The 26916-nt window shown below is 52.4% G+C and overlaps 2 protein-coding genes and 2 pseudogenes across 5 annotated transcripts in view; 1 reads left to right on the forward strand and 3 right to left on the reverse strand.

Moving 5' to 3' along the window:
• The window catches only part of LOC309799247 (centrosomal protein of 78 kDa-like), a 780309-nt pseudogene that overhangs the window by 127451 nt on the left and 625942 nt on the right, over nt 1-26916 (reverse strand). The gene's annotated exons all lie outside the window — the stretch shown is intronic.
• Nucleotides 1-26916, reverse strand: part of LOC309800867 (centrosomal protein of 78 kDa-like) — a 720575-nt pseudogene that overhangs the window by 104738 nt on the left and 588921 nt on the right. The window lies entirely within an intron of this gene.
• Nucleotides 1-26916, forward strand: part of LOC309799856 (ferritin light chain-like) — a 99141-nt gene that overhangs the window by 20414 nt on the left and 51811 nt on the right. The window lies entirely within an intron of this gene.
• Nucleotides 8590-26591, reverse strand: LOC309800874 (uncharacterized protein; the record flags this gene model as incomplete). Its single annotated transcript, XM_082615184.1, has 5 exons — nt 8590-9300; nt 24050-24105; nt 24843-25715; nt 25817-26151; nt 26411-26591. 5 exons carry the CDS (start codon nt 26589-26591, stop codon nt 9051-9053), a joined length of 1695 nt encoding a protein of 564 aa, XP_082471310.1. The 3' UTR covers nt 8590-9050.

Genomic DNA, 26916 nt, shown 5'->3' on the forward strand with positions numbered 1-26916 from the left:
TGTTATCTCTCACTCTTTTCTGACTCTGTGTAACTTATATCCAGGTAGCTGGAGAAAAATCATGTGGCAGGGCAAATTGGTATTCCAATAAATTAATAATCACCAACTTCAAATGGATTTTCAAGACTGGAAATATTGCTCTGACTTACAGCACGTTCTTTCTAATTCTCCTTAAGGACTATATTCTGAGAAGCTTTACCTGCCCTCCTCAAATGTTCCTCCATCCTCTCCACTTCCTTCACTCTGAGCCGGTGAGGTGCTTCATGACTCATTAAGAACACAGAAGTCAGTAAATAGTCCACTGCCAAATCCATTAATTCATTAGCATTTGCGTTGCTCTTTGTATTCCCTTTTACTACAGGACTCAAAAGGCCATGTGCACTACAGACAGCATTTCATTTTCTCTCATCTTCTCAAGTACTTCACAGCACTGCGTTTTCTACAACCCAGCTACTCCTTAGGAATGATTCTTGCCAAAATTCAACCTCATTCTAGACTAGTAACTCCAACTTAAAATGTTAAAAACTATACGTGTAACATGAAAGCCTCCCTCCTCCCCTAATCCCTGCATATCTTCTTTAGCCAATTCATGTCTGAACTTTTCAAAATTGTTATCTTCATGTATTGTTTCCATGTCCTCACGTCGCATTTACTCTATAATTTACATCCATCTGACTTCTCTCACCGTAAGCTCTTTGCCCACTGTCCTGAAATTTTACTTATGACGGTCACCAGCGATCTCCATGTCAGTATAGCCAATGAATAGTTTTTGTCCTAATTCTAGGCTCTTTCCTTCTTTAAAAAAGAAAAAGAAAAAGAAAAACAAAAACCGTTTTTTTTCTTTTCTTCTATGCTTTTACACTCTCATCATCTTCTGTCTTGGTATATTTTACTGGCTTTCTGTGTTTAATCTGATTTCTAATATTCTGTTAGTTTCCTTTATCTTCAGTGGAATAAACCACTATATGAAGGATTATTCTCAACAGTTAGTTCTCATAATAACAGTACTAAGAGCAGCAGTCAATACTCTTTAATGCTTACCATGTGCCAGACACTATTCTAAGACACTGTTTAAATACATATATATATACACATACATATATATATATATGAGGTTTTCCTCCTCATAGGCCTATGAAATAAGCCTATTATTATACCCATGTTACAATTGAGAAAACTGAGGCAATGAGAGGCCAAGGTCACATGATCAGTACTTGGTGAAGCCCCGCCTGAGTTAATGCCGGAAATTTAGAGTAGACAAGTTAAATAATGTCTCACAGATTAGCCTTAAAAGTGAGCAACATTTAATTAATGACTTGTGAAGTATCAGAAAAAAATGGAACATTTTAAATTGAATGGGAACTACTAAGTCATGTATCAGTAACTAAGATTGACTCTTATTGAATGAAATTATTTTTCATTATTCTTTTGAAAGAAGATTATTCTTGTGTTAGTGTTTCACAGTATTTTTTTATTCACATATTTAATCATTTATTAGACACATATTTCCTACACACCTTCTATGTGCCAGTGTCTCCTGCAAGCTTTGGAAGATTCAGTGGTGAGCAAAAAATTACAAAGTCCTTGCTCTTAAGCAAGTGTCCAGTGGTGGAGGAAGACAGAGTCAACATGTAAATACATTTTGTACAGCGACAGAAATACGACTGGACAGTGGGATGGAGAGGCAGTGAGGAGGCAGGTCTCTTTGGTCAAGATAGTAGTGGTGGCGTTTGAACCGAGACCTTAGTGATCAGAGGGAAATTGGTCTGGGTAGAAGGATTAGCCAATCTAAAGCTGGGAGAGCAAGAACTAGAGCTTGTTGCATCTGAGGGACTGAAAAAGACAACTGTGCCTCGAACCCCATGAAGGTCAGGGAAACATGTAGTAAGTGACCAGAGCACATGGTCCCTGTGAACCTGGCTAAGTAGTTGAAATTTTCATCTCTTTACAATAGACAGCCTTTAGAGATTAGAAGCAGTGCGATAATAGCATCTGATTTGTGCTTTTTAAAAGACTACTTTGACTGTGGAGTGTCCTACAAAAGCAAACTACTTGTGTCTCTATGAAGTGCAGATAGTAAATTTTAAAAAGCCCAATGAGCTCATAAGCAGTTGGTTTACTAACTGTAATCATTTATCTTAACTAGACTTCATTAATATAAGCTTGGTGACCTTGGGGTCTGGGGACATATTAGATTAGGGAAACCCAACTATTTTCAAATAGTGTGATTTGAAAAATTCTCGAAATTGTTGGGGTTCAGGAAGATTATTTTATTGCTGGGCCTGGATGGGAAGTTTAGAATAAGAAAAGAAAGTATGATGGCTGGCTTCCATCTATTCTCCCTTTCTGTGGGAGAAATGATGGTGGGGTGACTACTTTGCTGTTGACCCAATGCTTAAATTTCAGAGCTAGTTCAATCCAGTAAATATTTGCTGAACAACTATTATATGTTAGGCACCTAGCTGAAACTGGGAATATAAAGAGAATAATTAATAATAAAAGCAGGTATGACTAACAAGAGACAGGCACTGTGCTAATGCTTAACATGCACTATCTCAAGTTACATTAATTTACACACTAACCATATGGGGTAGATGCATTTATTATACCATTTTCCGGGTGAGAAATCTAATCCGTTTAAGGGGCTTAAGTTACTTCTCCAAGGTTACACAGCTAGTTAGGGGCATAGGCAGTATTTGGACTCAGGTCTGGTATCAGCACCAATTCTCTTAGCCATTATGCTCTATAAGGACCTTACTTGAGAAGTTCAGGATTATACATATATGGGTACAACCAACCCTAAGACCATCTGGCAAAACTGGCTGCTTGAGAAGTCCTGGATTTATGTAAGATGCTCTTGGAATGGAGAAGATCGTGAAGGAGGGTCCCCAAAACACATTCTCTATACTAAGGGGCAACAGAAGAGAGAAAGAATTAGCCTACAGCAGTATGATATTGAGGACCAAGAAACAGTGTTTCTCTCTTTTGTGAATAGTTATTACATTATTTCTACTTCAAAATATCAGAAAGAAATCACAGTACTATGGACAGTTTGTGGAGCCACCCTATCTTAGCATGAATCCTGGCAGGTGTAGAGTTCATAGTATGACTCTGGCACCTAAGTGTAGTTAAGTAAGCTTTCATTTTTCTTTAGCCTTAAAGCAAAATAGCTTTCTGATAGGTATAGTTTAGGAAAGTCTTCAAAGAAAATATTTAAATTCCACTATCTCAGAGAAAAGCAATTTTGCAAAAGATCTGTCAGCAAAAGCAGGGCCAAACACACTAATTATTTAGTGAGACTTGTATTGTTATATCATTGCTCATGTTGTTTCTTTATGCATTTACCTGGAAGAAGGCTTTTAATGTTCAACAATTCTCAAAGAGATAAAGACCCACACTGACCTGTCAGAAAGAGCTGTGCCCTGGAATTAGATCAGTTTAGGTTTGGCTACCTACTAAAACTAGGTAACATTCTTAATCTTTCTGAGCCTGTTTCCTATCTGCAAATAGGGATAACACTATCTATTACAGAGGGATGGGGTTAAATTAAATGACACATGTAAATGAAATATATCCTTCCAGACTGAGAACATACCTAGTAAATGTTAAGTGATCTGCAAATATTCTGCTTTCTTGAAATGGATGAAACCTGTTATGTTCTTAACCAATGGTCTAAATATCAAGACAATATTTAGTTAAAAGTTATATTTGTTCTTTCACTGTCCATCTGCATTTTAACATATTCTAACATATTCTCCTTGATCAATTGTGTCAATATTAGTAACATTTGTCATTTAAGCTATTACTGTTCATATGTTTAAAATATTTCAACATGATATAAGTCATTACTCAAAGGGATGCCTAGCTGGCTTTGTCAAAGATTTATTTTAAGTAAAAATAAAAGACACATTTTTCATTTTCACCAAGTTTTATTGAACAGTGTATTCATTAACTGTATGAACTTTCTGGCCAACCTAATACAGTAGCCAAGACATGGAAACAACCTCATTGTTTTTTTGTGGATGAATGGATGAAGAAAATGGGGTGCATACAACCTACTATTATTCAGCCATGATAAAGAAAGAAACCTGGCTATTTGTGACCACATGGGTAGATTTGGGGGTCATTAAGCTAAATGAAATGTCAGACAGAGAAAGATAAATACTTTAGGATCTCACATGTGAAATCTAAAATACTGAACTCATGATAGAAAGGATGGAATGATGGTTGCCAGAGCTGGGGGTTGGAGGTGAGGAAAATGAGTGAAGATGATCAAAAGATAAAAACTTCTAGTTATAAGATAAGTGAGTAATGGTGATGTCATGTACAGCTTGGTCACTGAAGTTAACAATACCGTATTTTATGTTTGAAAGTTGCTAAGAGAGTAGATCTTGAAAGTTCTCATCACAAAAATAAAATTTGTAATTATGTCAATTAAGGTTAACTAAACTTATTGTGGTAATCATTTCACACTATATCTATATATATCAATCATCACATTGTACACCTTGGACAGATACAATATTATATATCAATTAAATCTCAATAAAACTGGAAAAATCTCATTTATATTTTAGCATAAATATATCAAATTGGGTTTCCTGACAAGATTAATAATAACTATAGATAAAAGGAAATAAGATATTGTTGTTGCTGTTGTTTGCTTTTCCAGAGTGCAAAACACTAAAAAGGGGGGAGGGGAGTATGGGCTTGCAAATGCTGCTCCATGGGCCCTAATGCTGTGATACAGACATTTAGTCCAGATCTGAAAGAGAACTTGAGTCATTTCAACAAATCTGCAAAACAGTCGTGTTCAAACGTGAAGAGATGAAGAGATATCAGTAAATTCTTTTTCACACTGCAAGAAATCTGCCTTCAGCTTTCAGCAAAACCTCAGTTTTGGGGTTATGAGGGTAACAGTTCTTAAGCAAGCAGCACAATGCTTCCACCAGTGCTTTCTCCCTACGATGAATAAGTTTTCAGTCTCCCCACCAGTGCTCATCCCTTCTCCCCTTAATGTCTTGGCCAAAATTCAACCATCAGCCCAGAAAACTCTTTCCCAGTTCCATTGCCTGTACATGACCACGTTATTTCAATCACCTTGGCACATTTATATTACCTACTTCCTAAGGTAGGTATTATATATATGAGATTTTAAATAAAAGAATGCCTGTAAAGTACTTAATGCTCAACTCCTAGAACAATATGAATATTCCGTAACTGCTGACTAGCATTCTTGTTATATCATTTACATTAAAACTAATCTGTACTTTCACACACCCATGTTCTTTGTCCCCAACTGGGGTAAAGGAAATAAATGAACATTTATTGATTATCTACAGTTAAGAGTATAGAATGCAGTGTAGGCTATAGAATTAGTGGTGTTCAAGACTGAAACTGACCTGGATTTGAATTCCAGACCTCTCACTTACTTAAGACTTTACGACGCCTCAGTTCCCTTACTGATAATTAGAGATAATAGACATTTCAGGGACCACGGTAAGGATTAAAAATACTATAATGTTTGGATCCAGAAAGGGCATTCATTACCTCATTTAATGTAAACTCTTAGATAATCTGATTGAGTTTTGAGAATCTGATAACGGCTCTGCATCCTTTTGCTAAAAATAATTAGATAGGTAGATAACTATTCATAGCATTTTGCATAGAATTCCAGGGCTTTGCTAATACGAAAATCAATCAAAGGCTTTAGTTGGCACAAAGAACTCAGAGAAATTGTTATGGGGCAAGAATTAGAATTCTTCTTGAAATACAGACTATCATCCTGGAGAAGAAAGGACAACATTTTAATGTGGTTAAATTTGGGTCAAAACTATGCACTTCCTTAATGGTGTTTCTACCAGCTCTTGATTTGACTGGGATTGAAATTTCTGACATTACTGTCCCCATCACAGACTTGAAAACCTGGCAGACAATCAAGTGCAACCTACAGTTAAAGGTCGCTCATCTAAAAACATGGGTATGTTACTACCATTCTGACAAGAGCGTTATGAAGATTAAGAAAAAGCACAAATAAACTCTCCTAACACCTGACAGCCAAGTAATACATCTTTCAGCTCTTTCAATTCTTTTTCCTGCTTACCTGACTTATTTCCTTCCCTGCTCTGAGTTCTCACTGTGTTTCATGTCCCACAATGCTGAAGTCATTGTAATGCTTTTACTCAGCAATCTCATTTAACATTTAGCATAGTAAATAAGAAAGCCTAAGAAGTGACTGAGGTAAACTGTCATTATTGCATCATTCTGATAACCTGATTTGTCCGGAAATGTAACTATGTGATTCTCCTTTACTTCCAGTTGCTCACCATTCATGGGCACAAATTGAGTGTATATCAGATATATTAAATTCCTGGAAAATTATCTGTGGTGTGATTTGGGGTTCTATTTGTGTACTACAGCCTTCCTAAAACTAAACTATTATCATTTCTACCCCTCTTCTGTCTGAAAATCCTCAAAACATAAGTTCTAATTAATAGTTATACTAGTTGGCATTATAGTCGTTCTTTTTTGCTTTTTCTCTGATTGTAAGTCTCTTCTGACTCTTAAGTCAATCAAATGGGTTCTCTACATATGAGGAAGCTCAGAGAGGAAAATAGGATGAGTAGGGTAAGAAGACATTCACACATAGAATTAGTGGAAGCCTTACCAGTAACAAAACTAGTGAAATTAGAGCTAATTAATTAGCAGCCAGGAAAATTTCATTTTGTGTTGTCATTAACTGGTCAACTAGGGTAACTAGGCTTACAAACAATAGAAAGAAAGAGTAGAAAATCTATTGGTTCTGCCAGCTTCTCCTGCTTGTTATCAGCGCAATTTTCTCCTAGTTTATGAAACAATAACAGTTTGGTATTAGAATTTAAATGCCATCAATATAAGATATGGAGATATGTGAAGCCTACTACACTTTCTTCGTAAACTAGTACTATAGCATCATAAATCCCACAGTAGAATGATTCATTTGAAAGACAAAATTCATGCAGAGTACACTATTTGTTTAAACTTCAAAAAAATCAAAAAAGATTGCTATATCTTGTTAGATATGTTATGAGCCCAAAGATATGTTATGAATCCCAAAGCCAGCCAGGCTATCCCTCTGCATTTCTTTGTCCTAACACAGGCTTTTGTCCACCAGCATCCCCCGTCGGCCCCTATACAGAAGAGAACACCGTCTGTTCATCAAGAGCCCCACGCCGCAGACACACGGCGCGGAGTTAGAGCTCAACGATGAAGCTGGAGGAGAGGCAGGGATCTCCCAGTTGTGTCCGGCCTGGTGGGATTCTAGAGAAGCTATTTCTTTAGGAAGCGTCCCTTTCTTCAGACAGACTGGGGCATTTCCAGTGGCTGGCCACAGTGCCCCGAAAAGGTGGACTCAGATGGACTTGGGCATCAAGGAAGGTTCTGTGGGGGGCTCACGGGCTGTTCTTCCGTGTTTCGAACATACAAATCAAGGTGGGGGCAGGCCACCACTAGTGCAGGGCCGACCAGAAGGCACGTCAACAAAGTGTCCCCTCCCTAACCCCTGCAGCCCCTTCTAACAAAAGGAAGACCAAAAGGAAGATGTCCAGGGAAGCCTCATCTAAAAGGTGGAGGAGCAACATTCCTCGGTGCAAGTGTCCTGGCCGTGGCTGCAGCGGGAGGACCACACCATGCCACCCCCTGGCTGGGTGTCATGATGAAATTTGGACATTATACCAGAAGCCAAAGGGTCACTCCACCAAACCCTTAAGAAAAGGATGAGGGACGAAGCATGTGTGCCCTCGAAGCCCCAATCTTCTGGTGCTCCAGTCTTCAAAACTTACACAAGCTGCCTCTTACATGTCTCCTTTAGTTGTCACCTTGGGACAAGGACCTCTGAGCACCTGACTGAGGAAACAGAAAGGCCGCTGCCACAATCATCCTACTGAGCCCTCTCCCCTCCCCTCAAAAAGGGCCAGCAGCCCCCTTCCCTTGAAAGGGCTTTTCTTTAGAAAGGGCGGCCTGGACTTAGCATGACAGGGGAATGCAGTTTAGAGACACCTGGGACCACGGGGTACTTTCAAAGCCTCTCCCCGCCCTTCCAGGTCTTGTCTGGTGGGGTTTTCAATATTAACGCCGCACAGAGAAATAACACCCAGTGTCAGGATGAAGTGTTCTTACGTGCACAGGGTCAGATGGAGGGTTGAGGCCCCGAGCGTGGTCCAGTGTCACGGGAGTGGGGGCGGGGCGGGGGGCTGGCCGTGAAGAAACAAGAGGAGGAGGGGCAAGGCTCAGTACTGGATCCTGCTGACTACACACACACACCCACACCCCCCCCCACACACACACACCCACACACACACTTATAATCTTTAGCTGCCCCATGAACTTTTTGTGAACTGTTTAAAACTGGAGGTCTGTTGAACAAACAGCGGCGCCACTGCCAGCCATAATTTCATTGCAACGAGCTAAAGACTGTTAACTCTTCAGGTTCCAGGCCAAAGATGGACCTGAGCGGAAAGGGCCAAGGAGCCGGGGGCCCTGCCTGGCGTGAGGCCCTTCTCCAGAGCGACAGCCCAAATCCTGGGCAGGAACACCCTCATCCTGGGCAAAGGCCGTACTGCGTACACCCCACCATCACTGAGAAACGGGCCCACCCCCCATCTCTCTGGGATGTAGAACTAACTAAGGGGATCTTGGGCACAAGGGACACAGAGATAGGGTCAGAGACACCGCCACACTCACCCCATTCCTCTTCTAAAAGCGGCTATTGAAATAGTTGGGGGTCTTTCTTACTTTCTTCTTTTTTTTTTTAACCTCCAAGGAAAAGTTCTTCAAAAGTGACTTCCCTCACCCTTGGCTGTGGGTCATGCTGCAGGGGGCAAATGACGTGATTTAGATGACAGACAGAGCAGGCGCTTTGCTGCTGTATATAAGAGGCTCATCTGCCCTTATTTCTCAACGACCCCCCCCTTTTCTTCCACAGGTGGGTGATGCTTCTGGAAGTGCCAAGATGTGTGAAGTCAGTCATGAAAAGCACTTTACAAGCACCAACCTGTTTCCAGTGGGAGCTGCTAAGCTACACCTTGGCTCTGGGTTTTAACCCTTTTTTCCAGCAGTGGAGAGAAGGGGGCAAGGATGTGGGATAGGGATGAAGAGGGAAGGTGGCCAAGAGAAGGGGTCAGCCGGGGAGACGGAGGAGGGTCTGGTTTCTGAAGAACAGACCAGGAATTGTGGTGGCTGCCCGCTGAACACCCAGTTCTGGGAGAGACCCGGCTTGCAAAACGCAGACTCGCCGCGTGGTCTCCGGCTTTCGGTCTGGCCCTAGGGCCAAGCACAGGAGAGCTTGAGTCTCCCTCGACAGACTTGGGCAGTCATCTGGTCCGGGAACCAAGAGTTATGATTAGCATCCGAGCTTGGCCTGGACGCTGGGGAGAAGAGCCTGATTGGCAGAAAGAGGTCAGAGGGACCAAGATTAGGAGCTGTCCCCCCAACCTCGGCATCCCTGAGTGAGGGCACCTTGGCCCTCTGTGAAAAGACACGAGGGGGCACACGGGTCCCCAGCTGTACCCACCACCGTTCTGCCGATTCCTGCTATGAAGACACCATTATGGAATGAGGAGAAGGAGAGAACGTTTGTTTTGTTTTTTTTCTTTAAAGGCGACTCCCCTTGGCAGGCAACAAACAGATTGCAAAGGAAGGAGCAGTGGCAGTGAGAGGCTGGCGTGAGCGCAGGGAGGAAGGCAGCACCAGGCCACTCCTGCCACCTCTCCTTTCTCTCCACCCCAGCTCCTCCTGGCACCGGGCCACTTTCCACTGCCTCCGCCCTTGAGGCGCTGATGGATTGGTTCAAGTCTGCACAGCACGCTTGTCAAGTGACAGCGACGGAATGGGAAGCAGCGCCACCAAACCATCCCAACTCCACTCCAATACTAACGGTGCCCCTTCCTAGGGCCTCACTCTCTAGGCACCCCATGCCGCATCAGGCACTTATCCAGTTAGTGACCAAGAAGACCTGGACGGGTTTTGGGGAGCTTCCGGCTCAGAAGGCCGGGCAGACGGCAGGGCTCCCAGCCAGCATGCCATGTGCCACGGTCCTCCGTAGGCTGGGGACCTCTTCGGGGAAGGGGTGTCTCTCACTGCACGGGCATGGCTGGTTCTCTGTGGAGGACACGCGCGCGCGCGCAGTCACCACAGCCTCCCAGCTCCCACTCTCATCCATGGCGTGTCTCTGGGCAGGTGGCCGGACCTCTTCAACTTTGACCCCCTCATCTGTAAATCTTTGGCACCGTGTTTTCCAGAGGATTAAACTGCACTATGGACTTGAGTTCTGCCTGGCAATAGCTGGTGCAGGCCACATCTAACCCATTAAACAGCATCTGACTCCACTAAACATTCTACGTAACAAACAAACCCCAGAATGGCTACATAGTTTCCTTGCGGCAGAGGGAAGGCTGAGGCAGGGACACAGAGGGGGCCAGGGAGGGGTGACCTTCTGCAGAGTGTGTGGCTTTCATGGAAGCCCAAAGCTCATGGCGCGGGAGCCCTTCCTGGGACTGCTCCAAGCGCAGACTGAGTCACACACAGGCACTTCTCTACTGGCGTCAAGGAAGGGAGGGATGAAGAAGTTCCTATTTTAGCACTGGGGGCCGCGAGGAGGTGGGAGATGAGAAAAAGCAGTCCAGGGTGTGCAGCGTTGGGGCAAGTCCTCCTGGGATGTTTTCCCCAGTATGCGTAGCAGTGGGGAGAAGGGAACCCCAAGGATGCACCCAGGTCGGGGGGAGGGTCGCAGGCTTCCTGGGGTGTGGCTGAAGGAGGTCGCCTGACTGGGTCCTGCAGCCGGGCATGGGTGCTGGGGGGGAGTGGAGGGTGGGAGGAGTGATCCAGCCTGCCCAGGCTCTGTCTCTTGGCACACTCCAAGTCATGGCTGTCGCCGCCTCCAGAGGCGTCCCCACTCACGACCCAAGTTTTGCATTAGTAACAGAGCTGCGGAGCAGGAGTGCGGGTGTGACGGGGTGGGGGACGGGAAACTCACGTGGCTGGCCCTGACCTTTTGAGCAACCAGAACCTTCCCTGCCTCCTCCCAGGGCGCCAGGATAGCGCCGCGAGCCACTCGGGTCAGTCGGGAGTGAACTTGGCCTGCAGCGGTGGCGGCGAGTGGGGGAAGGGCGACCCCTCCCCCGCCTCAGCCCTGAGCACGGATCGGTCGGCATCAAAGGGATTTTCTCTCCCACCACACACACCCGCGCTGCCGCAGGCTCCTCGCCCCTCCTCCGCCAGGTCCCCGCGCGGGGCCGATCCCGCACACGCACCCCCCGCCCGACCTTCCAGGACCACCGGCTCTCTCGGCCAGCCCCCGACCCCAGCTCACCCCGCCCGCGCGCTCCTCTGGGCTCCCCCTTCCCAGGCGCCTGCCGCTGAATCTCTGACAAAAAGCAACTTTGGGTGGGCGCACGGAGAACCCAGGATGTGCGGCGGCGCGCCCCAGGGGAGTGGGCACTGACTGGAGACCGCTCCGGCCCATCGTCCTGCGCTCCCTTCGGCCAGTCTGGAGTGTTCTCTCCGTGGACGCCTCCCCCACCTTCCCCGATTCAAAGATGCAAGCCAGGTGTAGCCAACTGTAAAAGGGGGCTCGGGGGCTTGGGGAGGGGGGCACCAGCAAGGATCGACCGGGAGAGCCGCTGCCAAACCGGGGCTGCCCGCCACACACCCCCTTTCCCAAAAGCAGAGCCGTGGCCCCCCGTCAGCTCTTGGACCAACCTCAGACACTTCCCCTTCCCCCCGCCAACCCGCCCCCCCCCCACGCCAGGCCTCGGCTTTTTGTTCCTTTCACTTTCTTTCACGGTTGTGCCACACACAACCACGCGTGTATGCAAGAGGGGGCCCCATTTGGAAGCTGGTGTCCCTCAACAGGAGGCAGCAGCCCAGGACAGGAAACCGAGGTTGAATGCAATTAATCGACCTGACTCCACTCCTCCCCGCCCACCCACCCTCCACACCCCCCCGGGTCTGGTCCCTACAGGCTGGGATCCCACTTGGAGTCTACACAACCTGGAAACAAATCCAGAATAAACGATCCATAGACCACGACTCTAGAGGGGGTGTCACTGCACTGCAGCCTCCATCAGGGCTTTGTAGAAATAAAGTGAACTCACTGCAAACTCCTCCCCCCACAAGGAACAAGCTATACCAGAAAGCTATTAACGACAGCTATCATTAGTACACACAGGAAGCACAAAGGAACTTTTTACGAATAAAAGATGCATAAAACACAGGGTCCTGTGATCTGCACCCGGCTTCCCTGCTGATTGTGTGCAGCCTGGGAGTCCTGGGAAGGCTGGGGATGAGGGTCAGAGGAGGACAGGGGCTCCCACTTTCTTTACGAGGAACAATAGGAACCCCACGTCTGTTCATCTTGGAACCCGGAACACCCCAAACAAAGCTGTGGGAAAACTGCGGTAGACGTGGGGGCCCGTGAATTCTTCTAGCTGTTCAGAGCTTAATTACTCCTCCTTGATCCGTGGGACCAGACACGACACCACCAAGGTTAAAATGCCCCAAACAGCGCCGAGCAGATGTGAGCGAGCTGGCAGACGCGCAAATGAGGCCTGCCTCGGAGCACGATAACAAGTGACTAATACGTTGCATATCGTTGAAAGAAAATTATTTTTCTCTGATTTGCATTTGCTTCGGTGGAAAAAAAAGCCAACCAGAGTCCCTCTTCACAAGCACGAGTCTAATCCTGGAAATGCAGCCCGGCTGCTTTAAGAGAGCTGGAAGGAGGGAAAGACTGCCAGCGCTTTGGCGTTGCAGGCTTGTCTATCTTTCCGCCTTTCCTCCAAGGCGAAACTCGTTTTGCAAGCAACATTCCTACAGAAAATGGCACACGTCATAAAAAGAGACGAGTTTATAGAACTGGCACCGAAGTTCATGTATCATTCCAGAAGCATCTCCCAGCTCCCCTCTAGGGAACCCAACTAGATGTAGAAGTCCACATTATAACTCAGAGAGTAGATCTGGGGGCAGGGTGGGGCGGAGGTGGACCCATAATTTGCAGATATCCTGCAAGCTGTACACTCAGGGGCCGAAGTCACACAGAAGGGCACGATATAGAGTTAAGTCAGCTCTAAATGATCCTCCAAAGCCCGGGGGCCAGGGCTGCGGAAGCCTTCAACCTTGAGGTTGGGGGGAGTGGTGTTTACACCCAGCTTGCCCCAGGACAGCCCAGGGGCAGGCCCATCTTCTGGACCAACCTGAGGACCATCCTGAGCCCGCCAGCTTGGACCGGCCCAGCGGGGTATTGCTGCCACCCACCAACTGTTCTCCCTCCCACCCTGGCGCCTCCCCGCAGTGCCTGGCAGAGGACCAGGAACTCAGAGAAGGCCGGGCTCTGGGCATTTAGTTGATTAAGTCACAGAGTGGGTGGCGCTGTGGGCAGACCTCAAGACAGCACCGTTGGTCCTGCAGCTGAAAGGCAAGCGCGCTCTTAAAAACCGGGAAGGCAAAGGGAGGCGGGTGATCAAAAGCCGACTTGCACCCCTCCCCACCCCCATTCACCCCCCCTTCGGGTCCTGAACCTACCCACTTGTGTTTCCAATCCAGGAAACAGGGCCGAGGGCATAGAACACAGCGGCCGCCCGTCTCTTGAACTTGTCTGAATAACAGGGCCATTTCAGAGGAAGAACAACGACCTTCAGAGCCTCTGCAATTTCCAGAAAGCCTTCAGTTAATAATACATTCTTTCCAACAGGCTTGCTTTAGGGCGGAAAGTTATTTTCCCAAATCTTAACAACCCGGTCACAAGCCACTGAGGCCCCAGGTCAACAGATCCCGGCCAAACCCCTCCAGACAGTTGACACTCATGACCCCGCAGGCCTTCTCCTGCCACCTCTGCCTAACAAGTTCCCTAAACCACAACACACCAGCCAGCGCGCACGTCCACCACGATCCCAGGAGCCAGAAAGATGCGTGTCGCGGGGGGCGGGTGCCGCCGCCGAGGGCTCTCTCGCAGCGCATCCGAGGGCTCCCGGGCCAGCAAGGGGCGGCCACCTCTGCAGCTCTCCGCGGGCCTGCACGGTGCGCGCTCTGTGTGAGCGCCGAGGAGGCACAGCGCTGCTCGTGCGCCAACAGCTGTCACATTATTTGCACTCGCTGTAAACAGCCTTCACACTCCCCCCTTACCACACAGTTAAGGCCAGACTAACAATCCAGTTAGAGATCAAACCAACAACAGCAGCATTGTGTCTGCCTTCGCACCAAGCCCAGCAGCTGGCAGGTTTCTCCGGAACAAGAGACCGCCCTCCCCCCACCCCTCCAGGCTCCAGCCAAGGCTAGCCGAGGCAGCAATGCGTGTGTCGCTGCTGATTGTTAAAGCAAGAGAACACAGCCATTTCGCGCAGAGTTCTGTGCGGTTCATCAGCTCTCCCAGAGTTTCCTCCTCCCAGGCCCCCTCCCCCATTTCCTCAGCTGGGAATAAAGGTTGTTCAGACTCCCAGGGTCGGTTTCTCTGCTCAGCAAAGTGTGGGTCGGCCCGCCCCGGCCAGGCCTGGGGTCCTGCAGCCCTCTCTACCGTGGTCCCAGAGGCTAGGCAGCCCGGCACTTTCTGCAGCCCAAAGCCTCGTGTGTTTCGGAAAACCGTCCAACTCCCTGAATCCTTCCTGGTCGCCCCACTGACCAAAATGTCTCCTTTTATGATTTTTGGTTAAGTCGAACATTTCCATAATCGTCATTATTAGCGCAAATTACATGCCTAATCGGTCCTTAAATAGATTTTAATTAAATAATCATACAAGGCTCATTTTATGACTTAAGAAAGGCATTAGTTTTCGTTATAAACTTTCCACCAGGATATAGAATACTGATAGCAGACATATACTTATTCTTTGAAAAGCACCAATAACTGATGGGCAGAGTGTTGGGAAAGCAGACCCTGCTTCACACCTTCTGGAAATCCAAGTGGAGACTAGACAGACCACATCTGCACAACTTTCCTCCGGAGAAGGGAGAGGGGATTTCTTCCTCCAAAGCATTACTTTTGTCTTCTCTTTGGGGCCAGGAGAAAGGAACCCCAAATGTTCCTTTTCCTTGCCCATCTGAAGAGATCTCTCCAGCTTAGAAGTCTCTTCTAGAGACCACTCCTCGCCACCCCCATCTGTTTTCCACCCCTCAGTCTGCTGAGAGCCGTGGTGGAAAGCAGGCAGGCTGTGCTTGTTAAATGCTGTGTAAAATGCTGTTAATAAAATAATAAATACAAAGGATGGAGGCTGCTGGTTCCATGGGTGTTTTGACTGGAAATGCCTTGGCACTTGTCATGTGTTTATGGGAGGGCAGACAACTCTAGGATTTACATAGTTTGGACATCTCTGTACTTCATTTATTCTTTCCTAATTGACGTAGGCCTAGAGCTATTTCAAGTTTGCATTTGTACAGAACTGTTAAATGCCTAAGAGTTTCTCCAATTAAACCAAGTTTTAAATCAGACCCAAGGCTGGAACGTACTCTCGGCCTCGCCCCACTCCACCCTTCTGCCTCTGTGGCTGGAGAAAACAAACAGACACTCAACAACGATCCCCTGTCCTTGCTCTCCCCACCTTCACCACCCCCACCCCCGGGGGGGCACCTAGGGCAAAGGTTAAGGTGTCTTCAGATTACAGGCAAGGCCCTGGCTACACACACTGGAAAGCACTGCAGTTGGGCGCATCCTGGGCATACTCGAACTTCTAAAATAGTGAGCTAAGATGGGGGAAAACTGCTGGCCTGGTAAAACCCACTGTTCACAAAACAATGTCAGCAAAGGCTGAAAGGCATTCTTTAGAGAGGTACCAGGGACTCATGCCTACTGAAGCTCTTTCAGCACAAAGGCTTTTAGGGGAAGAAGGGAAAAGGAGGGTGGGGGCGGGGAGGAGAGAAAGGCAGCGCTCCTGTTTCAGAGCAGGCATCCCCAGAGAGTCAAGAACCAAGTGTAGCTTCAATCAAACGCTGACTTCCCCTCTGGGAGTCTAGTAGGAAACCTGATCACAGTAGCTTACTACCGGCCTGGATCCATACAGGTCTGGTTTTCTTCTCATGCTAGTAATTTTTTTCTTTTTTTTTTTTTTTTTTTTTTTTTTTTTTTTTTTGCGGTATGCGGGCCTCTCACTGTTGTGGCCTCTCCCGTTGCGGAGCACAGGCTCCGGACGCGCAGGCCCAGCGGCCATGGCTCACGGGCCCAGCCGCTCCGCGGCATATGGGATCCTCCCAGACCGGGGCACGAACCCGTATCCCCTGCATCGGCAGGCGGACTCTCAACCACTGCGCCACCAGGGAGGCCCAGTAATTTTTTTTTTTTTTTTTAAATACATATCGATAGAAAAGAAGCAATCCCTGACAGACTTTTATTGAAAACCACACTGAGACCTCATAACATCCAGACTTAATCCCTATCAGACAAACCACAGCACCTCTGGCCCCTGCAGTGGGCCAGACCCTTTCACCTCTTCCCACCAGGTCTCTCCCCGAAAGAATGACGGGAGGACTTGCCAAAGAGCACCTAGATACCGGTTCTGGAATCAATTCCTAACCATATAAATGATCCCACTTAGGGGGAGAAAAAAAAAATCCCAGCCTTTTCATATGGATTCCTTTAAAGCCCAGAATGCAAAGAACTGTAACAAAGGGAAAGAGGAACCCACGGAGGCAGACCTGGAGGAATAGCCTCAGGAATACCCTTGGAGGGGAGCTTAACCTGAAGTTTGGTCCCCAGACACTGGCCTACGCAGGTCTTGGTTGGGGGGGGGCGGCGGCTGGCATCTCAGGGGCAGCAGGGAACGGAGAAGCAACCTATAGGAATCTGACCAGTCATTCAAAGCAATTACTAATCCTCCGGGCCTACTATGTGCCAAGTATTCTTTGATCCTAAAGGTGGAAAATTATTCCCAGTCTTACAAATGAAGAAACTTACTGAGGCTCAGAGGCCATAAATAACCTGCCCCCAAGGTCACACAGCTAGTAAAAATGGGCCACGGTCAAACTCAGTCCTGGAGTTGAGGAGAGGAGCCAATTATTGGTCAAATTGTGCCATCCAGAATCCCCAAGAAGTTCGGAAGCCTTCCTTAGCCCTTGTACTCCAATACAGGGTAAAAGGATAGCACTTAACACGTATGAAATTCGGTCCACAAGGAGCCCGCACCCTAGTTTCTCCTACACCCAGAAATCTCTTGGTCCATGTGAAGTCTTTCGAAATTTCTGCCAACATCCTACCCATCTCCCTACACTGGAACACCCTGGTGTGAGGCCAGGGGTTCCCAACAAGGCTCCACTTTCCCCTCCTCCAGGAGCCCAGAACAGGCAGTGGGAGGTGGGTGCTACTCTTAGGTCTCTATAAAAAGTGCTGACACCTGGAACTAGAAGAAGGCTTGCCACATAAAGCAATAAATCAAATTATCTAGACAGAGCAAAAGCCCTTTGGAAAGACTGCCTACATCTACCTTTCCTAGGACTTTAATGAAAAACTCAGGGACCAAAGTGGGCTGGGGAGGCAACTGAGGGGGAAGCGGCTTGCAAGATGCTGGACCCTCCTGGACTCCTGGGGGTCCCCACAAAAAGCCAAGTCCCGAGACAAGCCGGAGGTTGGGGTTATCTCTCCTCTCCCCAACTTCTCATCCCAGCAGCGCAGGGTCAGCGCTCAACATCCCCTCCCCAACCCATCTTCAATTTCCTGCTCTGCCCCGGGCTTTCAGAAGCTCCGGGAACCATCCACACCCGATGCCACAGACGCCACAGGCTCCACGACCGAGGGCCGTCTCCAGCTCAGCTCGGTGGGAAGGGGAACGGGCAGGAGCGCCGGACACTCAGCCGCCCCTGCGGCTTCCCGGCCCCGGGCGGGTGGCTCCTCCAGTGGCCGAGGCTCCGGATGTGTGAAATGGCTCCAGGAGCGCCTGGGGCAGGCCAGGGCCTCCGCAGCGGGAGGGACCGAGGCGATGGCGGAGCCGGGTCCTCACCCCTCTAGTCAGCCAAACACGCCCCGGCGGCCCGGCAGCCCCTGGCTCGCAGCCAGTGGCTTTCTCTCTTTTTTAAACTTTCCGGCCTTGGCCATCACCGCCGATTGGGACAGGATTTCCAGCCCCCGCCTTCCCGCCTCCACACCCTCCGTGCAGGCCCTTCCAACCTCCAAGGAGGTGACCCCCGCCCCCGGGCACCGTGAGTCCCCTGGGCCACCTGGAGCGAGCCGCTTCCCAAAGCGATCGTCGTGCGGCCGAGTCCGGGGCTGCTGCTGCGTCCGGGGAGGAACTCCCGCAGCCTCCAAAGGTCCAGGCCTGCCCGCAGCGGCATGCAGAACCGCCCCCTACTCTCGCTCTCTTCGAAAGACCAGACGCGGGGGCAGGGGGGTGCGGAGGAAGTTTAAGGCCTGTCTTTAAAAAAAAATTTAACTCTTCAGATGCAAGAATGTGGGTGCCCTTGGCACGGTTATGAGCGCTCGGGTAGAACAATAGAAATGGGGGGTGCCGGAAATGGTGCAGGAAGACCCCTATAACCCTATAAACCTCTCCTCCCCCCTCGCAGTTACTACTAGCATTAAAAGATCCCAGTGCCTTCAATGCAATAGTGCCTGTTTATAACTTTTCCCTGCTGGGTCCCCATACCCTATACAAGCCCCCTCCTCACGTTTTGAAATCACCAGGGCAAAGATCGCTCCCAAATCTGTGACCTCCCGGAGCTCTTGGGCCTCTCACCTGCTCTTGCCCCTGGCACCCTGACCTGACTCACCCTCTTCCCCCCAGTAGTTCCTCTGGTTTGCACCTAGACAAGAAATTTAGTTTCATTTAGCTTCCGGTCTTTAATTTTAGCAGGTCTCCTTTTTGCATGCACATCAATATGGCAATTACCATCTAAAAGCTCGCCCAGCCCCGGGTCAATGTAAATTGATCATTGTCCGCCTTCCACAAAATAACACCGGGAGTCTGTGATGCATAATGAGATTATACTGGAAACTGTCTTTTAGATCAAATTCTATTTTAGGCTGTCAGGATCTTCTCCTGGCGAACTTCCCCGCTAGTCTAATCACGGGGCGCCGGAGCCCATGGGTGCTGAGGGGCGATGGCTGGCCGGGGAGACATGGTTCTAAGAAATAACAAAGTGCGGGGACGCCCCCCCCCCACATTTCCAACACCCTCGACTAGGGGCCGGCGGAAATGAGCCTGCGCTGGGAAAGGGGACCTTCTTACAGAAACGTTGCGGGGGGAAGAGCTCGTTGGTTAATTCCCATCCAACAGAAAGTCAGCTATCCCTTCCGGAGGAACACATGGGGGGCAACCAGCGAAAGCCGTCGGGCCGGGCTGGAGGTTGGGAGACGTCCACGGCCAAGTGCTCGGGGCACAGGCGGCTTGGCTGCCACGGGGGTGGCCTGAGAAGACCTTCCACTCCTGCCCCGGCTGCTTCTCAAGCCAGCGCCACCATCTAGGCCCCGGCAGCGCAGCCAGCCTTGCAAACAGACGGAATCCTGCCGGCCGTACACTCCGGCGAGGCAGCCCGGTCGGGCCGGGCCTCCTGACTGCGCGAGGCCCCTCCAGGCCCGAACCATGTGAGCCGAGGGCTGGAGGCCTCCAGCCAGGAGAAGGTCCTCCCGCCCCTGCGCGGCCCCCGGGGCACGGATGTGACCCTGGAGCTTAACAAAGGGCCTTCAGAGCTCCTTTGGGCCTCGGGCTGGCGGGGGGAGCGGTGGGGCCAGGGGGAGAGGGGCGGTACGGCGGCCCAAGGGGACCCGTGAGGCCCCACGCCCCGCCGGGCTGGGTCTGCCGGGCCCGCCGCCCTCGAGGAAACCACCGAGGTGGCATTGCCGGGGCCGCTGGGCATCCCGAGGACCGTCCTGGGGTTCGGGCGGCTCGGAGGCCGGCGAGCCTCCTGCCCAGCCCCGTGGGCCCGGCTGTCGTGCCCGACCCAGCGCGGGCTCCACCCGAGTGCGGTCTTCCCAATAAAAGCTGGAATTCCCGGCTGGGCTCAGACAAAGAGGGGCCGCGGCAAATCGACGCCGCGGGCAAACCAAACCCAAGCCGAGTTTACGCGCGCGTCTGGGGTCACAGAGGCGCCTGCTAATCCTCCCTACGCTGGCCGTCCCCGCACGGTCTCCTCAAGGGGGAAAAAAAAAGGGAAAGAAAGCATACCTCCCCTTGATTCCGCCCAGAGGCCGAGCTTCGCACTTCTTTCGGTTCAGTCTCTCTCAGTTCACTAGGCCCTGCGCCACCTTAGCAAACAGGGCTTAGAGGAGCGCAACATCCCTTGCTTCCGACCCAGAATGCAAAGCTACTCCTCTTTTTCCTCCACCATCCATCCTCTCAGGGTCCAGAACTCAAAAATCTTTCAGAAATCCTCCTACCTGCTCAAGACATACTCTCTTCCCCACTCTAGGTGGGAAGAAACTATAACCAGAAGCAATCTTAGTAACCAAGGGCCATCCACCCTTAGCTAGGCACCGTCGCCCTCAGTTTCCCTCTAGCCGAAGACACAGTATTTCCCAGTGAATGAGTGTGCGAATGTGGTTGTGTGGCCCACACTTCCGTGCCCTGCTCTGTCTCACCGGGCAGGAAAATCTTCATCAGGCATGGAGGGGTTTTTGTCATTCAGCCTGTGTATCTAAGCATGGACGTATGCATGTGAATGCTTTTTGTGTTTCCAAGTGACCCTCTTCACACCTTTAAATGGGCTTTTGTCTCTCGAACGAACTTACAGAAATTCTGCTCCAGTTTCCAGCTCAACAAAGTCTGGGATTTTCTCCTAGAATCTCGCTCTAGGTCTCAGTATTTGCATACCCATGTTTACATTCCTCGCGGCCAGTTCTTTCTCTCTTCTGTATCTCTTGTTCCATGTGGGCACCAGAGTCCAAGTGTCTTGATTTGTCTCAGCACATGTCATTCAGGCGCACATCTTAATCTGTGCATTCCTGTCTAACACGTACACCTCCCCACGAATTACATTCTTGCTTTGTCTATAATGGGGCTCGTTCCCAGACCAATATGGGTTTGCAGTTTAATGTAACTAGAGGATCCCCTAAGACTCCAAACCCTAAAAGGAAGAGGAGGGGGAAGGAGAGAGGAGTGTGACTAATGATTCATTTCTCTATAGGGTAACCCACCCACCAATTTCTACCTCAGGGAAAGAACGAGACCAATGCCTGCAGAGTTGTATTCAATTTTTAGACCCATTCAATGTTGACCCCATGGATGTGTATACAAATGATCGGTCTTGTACACATCACTGTCCAACTCCTGTTTGGAGGCTGCCTCCCTGCACATATCTTATTTGAACTCGCCACAAGTTCATGGTTAAAAGTGTTTTTATTTACATAGACAACTCAAGGACCCCTTTGCTCTCTCCGACGCATACCTGTACGCACTGGCCAGGCATTTCAGGCTTGGGTCTTTGGTAGGCAACACTCTCGGTCAGAGGCCCCACTGACTAAAGCTCTGAGCAGACCTTCACATACTGGGCCTCTGGGAACGGTAAGGTCTAACCTCTGCATCTCCCCAACTCAGTTCCTTAAGTGAGGGTGCCCACCGTGTGTGTTCACACCTTCCCCATTGAGAAGTATCGGGTCAAATTAGATCACCTAGCAGCTGCGTTTGGTTCGTCGAAGAATCGAGCCCAATGTACCAGGATGTGAGACTGCATACACAGAAGAGAAAGGAAAACCCTAAGCCCAGACTCCCGCCTCCTCTCCCCAGGGGGCTACTTTGCCTCCAGGAATTTCTACTACACTCCCCACCCCCACTCTCCCTATCGTCTTTAAAGGGTTAAGAGAAACCCTCGCAGCCTTCCCTCCACCCTGGTCGCTGGGCCCGAAGGCTCGCTCGCTCACGGGAGTCTGCCGCCGCCTCCGCGGCCCGCCCCCCCCTTCCCGTCCTTCAGCCGGGAGGGAGCCTGCATGCCTGTCTAGACCCATCTATCACAGGCACACCAACAACACCCGCGAGAGCGCGGAGACCCTACCCAGGTCCCCCTGCCTGCACGGTTCCCGGTGGACAGAACGCTGGAGCGTGACCGCGCCTGCAGGGTCGGGGTGGGACTCTACGGGCTCGGGCTGCCCCGAGCGCACAGCGGGTCCGCCCTGGCCCCGGCCCACAGCGCTCCCGCCAACACGGCTGCCGGGGCACAGTCACAGCTCTGTGCGCTGGGCAGTCCTATTTTTATCTTGTCTAATCCCAAACTGGGCGGGGAGCACAGACGTCGTGCTTAGAGAACAAGAGATAGGCGAGGGAGGCGGGGAGGAGCAGCCAGGCAGCGACGCGAGCGGGAGCGAGTTAAAGACACGGTCGAGGCGACCGAGAGCAGGAAGAAAGAGCGGGCTGCGCGGGCCTCGAGGCGCCGCACGCAACGCGCCGCCCGGCCAAGTTACACTCGCCTCCCGGTCGCCCCTCGCCGCCCATCCCTCCCCACTTCCCAGAGGCGCTCTCCGCAGCCCGGGCCGCGGGGCCCCGGCCTCTGTGGGAGGCACAGGCCCGGCCGGCCCTGCAAAGGGCTGGAGAGAATCGCTAATGAGCTGTGCGGCCCATTGATCCGGAGAACACTTCCCAATTAACTCTCAGTCACCTACTGGTGACAGCGCCTCAAAGGACAGCGCTGGGGCCGTCCGAGCCCTAACCCCGACCTGCCCGTGGAGCGCCTGGCGCCCGAACCCCGCGCGCGCCCCCCCACTACCCCAGGCAATCCCGGTGAGTGGCGGCGTAAACCCGCACACTAAAGGCCAGCCTCGGGTTAAACCTGGACGGCATATTAATCACCGCCATCTCCCCGCTTCCTCCTCGCGGTGAAATCATGCCCAAAATAAACACGGGAACCAACACTGCAAAGCCCAGACCAGATAACAGGTCGGGGGTGGAGTGGGAAGGGTCGAGAAGCAAATGTATTTTCCAAGTGTCCACGTACAGGAGTCTCGGAGGCCGACAATTAAAATGACTTCCACACAAGCAATTCTGTTGGCCAAACCGAATCCAGCACCTCGTAAGGATTGATTTCGGCCCGCGGTGTCCGTTTCCAGTGCCACAGGAAGTGTCAGATGGCTACAAATAACCAAGTCTGTCTGCGTTCACCACCCACCACCTTCTGGGGTGGGCCATTTCCTCCTCGTTTTTATTCCCAAGTCATTTTAAGGATTTTTCTTCAGAGACTACCCCTAGAATCAAATACCACTACCCCTCCTCTGGCCTTCTCTCAAAAAAGAAACAAACAAACAAAAAAACCCAGCTAAAACCCTGAGCTGTCTACTCTAGACACAAGAGGCTGTACGAATACCTATTTGAAGCGCGCTGGTTTCTTTTTTTAAGGTTTGTTTTTAAATACACATAACCCTCCCCCCTCCTTCGCTCTTCCATCCCCGCAACCCCCCAACCCTTTAGACGCCGGCGGCGCGCGCCCTCGCGCGCGGGCACTCACAGCCTCTAGCTGGAGATCGCGGACTTTCTGGAAAAGATTCATTAACTGCAAATTAAGCCTCGCCCCGGCTTCGGCCTACACGCGGCCAGGCTCAGCCATCTCAGGGACCCGGGGACGTGCCCACTCGAGAGTGCAGGCGGCGGGAAGCCCGCCGGGACCACGCGTGCCTCGAGCCGCCCTACTCCGCACACGGCGCCCCGGGGCTTGCTTGGTCAACAGCAGGAGCACGTCGCCGCCGCCCCGAGCCCCCTAGTTGGCGGAGGCTCTGCAGCGCAGCCGCCCGCCTGCTCCGAGCGCGGGCCCCGCGGTGCAGCGGCGCCTCGCCCTCCCCGCCTCGGCCGAGGATCGCGCCCGGGTGCGCAAGTTCCTCTTCGCCCTCGGCCTCTGCGCCGCACGCCCTCCGAGTGGGACCAACTTCCTCCGGCCGCAGACTCGCACACGCCCTACAGGGCTTTCCACCAGACTCCACACTACCCAGAGGAGGACCCAGGTCTCGCCCCCCGGCCCGCCGCCGCCCCCGCCTCCGCACGATCTACCCCCACCCCTGGGGGTAGATCTTAAACTTAAAACCAACTTAAAACCAACCCCACGACGTCGCGGGGAAGGTGCGGGTGGACCAGAGTGCCAGATTAAAATGTTTAAAGAACATTTACAAAACAAAGCGTCTGACCTGACTGGCTGGCTGGCGGGCGGGCCGAGTCGGAACCCCTCGCTCTGCTCGATTTCCTAGTGTTTTTTTTAAATCCATGTGATTCACGCTTTGGAGCAATCCAAAAAAAAAACAAAAAACCGGGATTCCCCTCCCGAGTCGCGCGGCAGCGGCGGCAGGTCGAGCTCGGCTCGGCCCGGGGCGCCCGCCACACACACCCTCGCGCACGCACACGCCGTCGTTCCACGAGCAAGAACGAGCTGCCCCCGGAGAGGTGAGACGAGGCAGCGGCGGCTGGAGGCTTTTACAGTTCTTTCCCGAGTCGAAAAAGAAAGCAGACGGGAACCCGCCGCCCTCCCCTTCCTGCTAGCGAGCTAACGCCGAGCCGAGCTTCCCAGCTTCCAGGCCAGCTCACCCCCCCGCCCGACTCGCGGCACTCAGCGACGACCGCGCTCCCGCGCACACAGACACACACTGCCTGCAAACTTCCAATCCGCGAACTCCCTGCTCTCCTCTCAGCCCCCAGGGGGGCGGCAGCCCCCCACCCCCGCCGCGCCCCTCCCTCCCCGAAGCCCACGCCGGGCCGCTTAGGTTGGCTGCATTTTTAATAACTTACAGCTAGGAAATAAAAACGAACGCGAGCAAAGCAGCCAAAGTGAAGCGCGAGGCACAAGCTTCGAGGGGTACGCCAGAGAGTCAGAGGAGCCACCCGCCGCTAGTCTGGGCCCCGAGGGAGGGGGCCGACTGCAGCCCGCCGCACGCACGCCCGCCAGCCCGCGCGGCCTCCGCGGGGAAAGGTGTTCCGGGCACTGACCTGAAATCCCCAGCCGGGGAGTAAGCAGGGAGCCTGCGATCCGGCGCTTTGAAGTTTTCCCCGGAGCAGAGTCGAGGCGGCGAGGAGGAGCGACGGGAGGTGGGGTGGGTGGGGAGAGGTGTGCGGGGTTGGAGGAAAGTGGGGTGGCGACCTTGGCGATGGGAGAAGGGGCCGGGCCGGGGAAGCGCGGCGAACAGCAAAGTTTGCCGTCCCCCGCTGCCCGCAACCCGCTCGCGGGGCCGCGCTCGCTCGCCTCCCTCGCCGTCTGCTGCCAGCCGGCTGCCCTCGGGGTCGGCCACGCCGAGGGGTGGGCTCTGGGCCGGGTGGGGGCGGGGGTGGGCTCAAAGCCTCCGGGCAGGTGGCGACAGCCCCACGCGATCCTCCGGGCTCCGGCGGCTGGGCCGGGCTCAGCAGCTCTCGCGTCGCCGCTGCTGCCGCCCGCGCTCGGGCAGGAGCCCCAGAGCCATGCTGACGATTAGCCGCGAGCGCCCGCTCGGGCTGGGTGTTTATGTGTGTGTGAGTGTGTTGGCCAAGTCTTCCCTGCGCGGCGACAGCGCGGCTTGGGCTCCCCGCCCGGCAGCTCGCGGGCTCCCCCTCCGCCGCCGCTGCCGCCTCGCTCCCGCTCTCGGTCGCGGTCTGGGCTCCGGCGCGTCTTCCCCGCTGCCGCCGAGCTCGGTCCGCGTTCAGCAAGGAGCGTAGCTCTGCCTCCCCTCGCCGCTGGGAGCCCAGGCTCCGTCTGCCGCCGCACGCCGCGATCCCAACGCGTCCCCCCTCCCTGGTTCCCTCCTCTTCCTCCTCCCCCTCCCTCCGCCCTCTCGCCCGCCCGCCCGCCCGGCCTCCCTCCCTCCCTCCCAGCAGCCGCCTCCCCTCCCCCTGCAGGCGCAGCGCTCAGGCGACAGCCAGCCGCCCGCCCGCCGCCGCCTCCAGCTCTCACAAGTTTGAGCTCCCCCAGCCTCCGCTCACCCTCCGCTCACCCTCCGTTGCAGCGCCTGGGCGGTGGGGTGTCGGAGCGGTGATTCCTCAAAAAGGTTTGCCCGAGTTTCCCCAGCCGTCATCGATTCCCGGCGCGTTTCGCCTATCTGGGTTCGAACCCCAGACCACTTGGGTGGCGTCCCCCTCGCCCCTTGTCCTCCCCTCCCCCGCTTGGACCGAGTTGGCTGCGCACACCCCGCCCGGGCGCGCGTCCTGGGCGAGCGAGAGACCGACTCGGGCGGCGGCGGCGGCGGCGCGGGCGGCCCGTTGATCCTGAGCCGAGGGGATGGGGGGCGGCGGGGACGGCTCTCCCAGCCGCGCGCCGAGACTCCCCTCGCTACCCAGAAGGCCGGTGGAGGACCGCAATTACTGTAAAGCGCCTAGCACTCGGCTCAGCCAAAGCTGTCAAACCCCAGCGGCAGCTGCCGCTGCCTCCTCTCGCCACCAGCGCTGCGCTCTCCCGGTCGTGCGTCCCCTCCGAGACCAAGCAGAGCCTGGGCGAGTGCGCGTCGGTGCCCATCCCCACACTGGGTCCCCCCTTCCTCCCGGAGAAGCCCTTTACCATTTCGGTGTCCAGAGCTACCTGAAAACACTACCGTGGGCAACGGTGGCCGTTCCGCCCGAACTCCGCGCCCGAGTTCCCCGGATGTTTCGATTGTGTGGGAATTGTTTGGAGAGGCGGGGGATGGAGGAGGCAGCCCGTGGAGCACAAGGAGGCGGGAGTGGGGGCGGTAGGGGAGTGGAGATCCACCAGAATTTCTCCCCGTTCTCAGGCATTTCACAGTCTGCACCTCAGATGATTAGAGGGTCTGTCCTGGCCCCTCACCCCTGCCTTGGGAGATTATCACCCGCGTTTTATTTTCCTTGGCAGGGAGCAACTTTTGGCTTACACCGTTCACTCCATAAATTTCCACTCGGTAACGTCGTGCTGATCGGAGCTCGGCGGCGGCGTACAGCCTGCGCCCGCAGCAGTTCAATTCAATTGACACGTGTTGAGCTTCTCCAGCGCACCCGGCGCGGCGCTGGGAGCGGGGGGTGGGCAGGGGGCAGGCAGGTGAGAGGGGGAAGCGGAGAGTCGAGGTTTCGGCCTCCCCAGAGCGCA

Source organism: Mesoplodon mirus (genome assembly GCF_964341445.2).
Source record: "Mesoplodon mirus genome assembly, chromosome: 3".
NCBI classification, from domain to species: Eukaryota; Metazoa; Chordata; class Mammalia; order Artiodactyla; family Ziphiidae; genus Mesoplodon; species Mesoplodon mirus.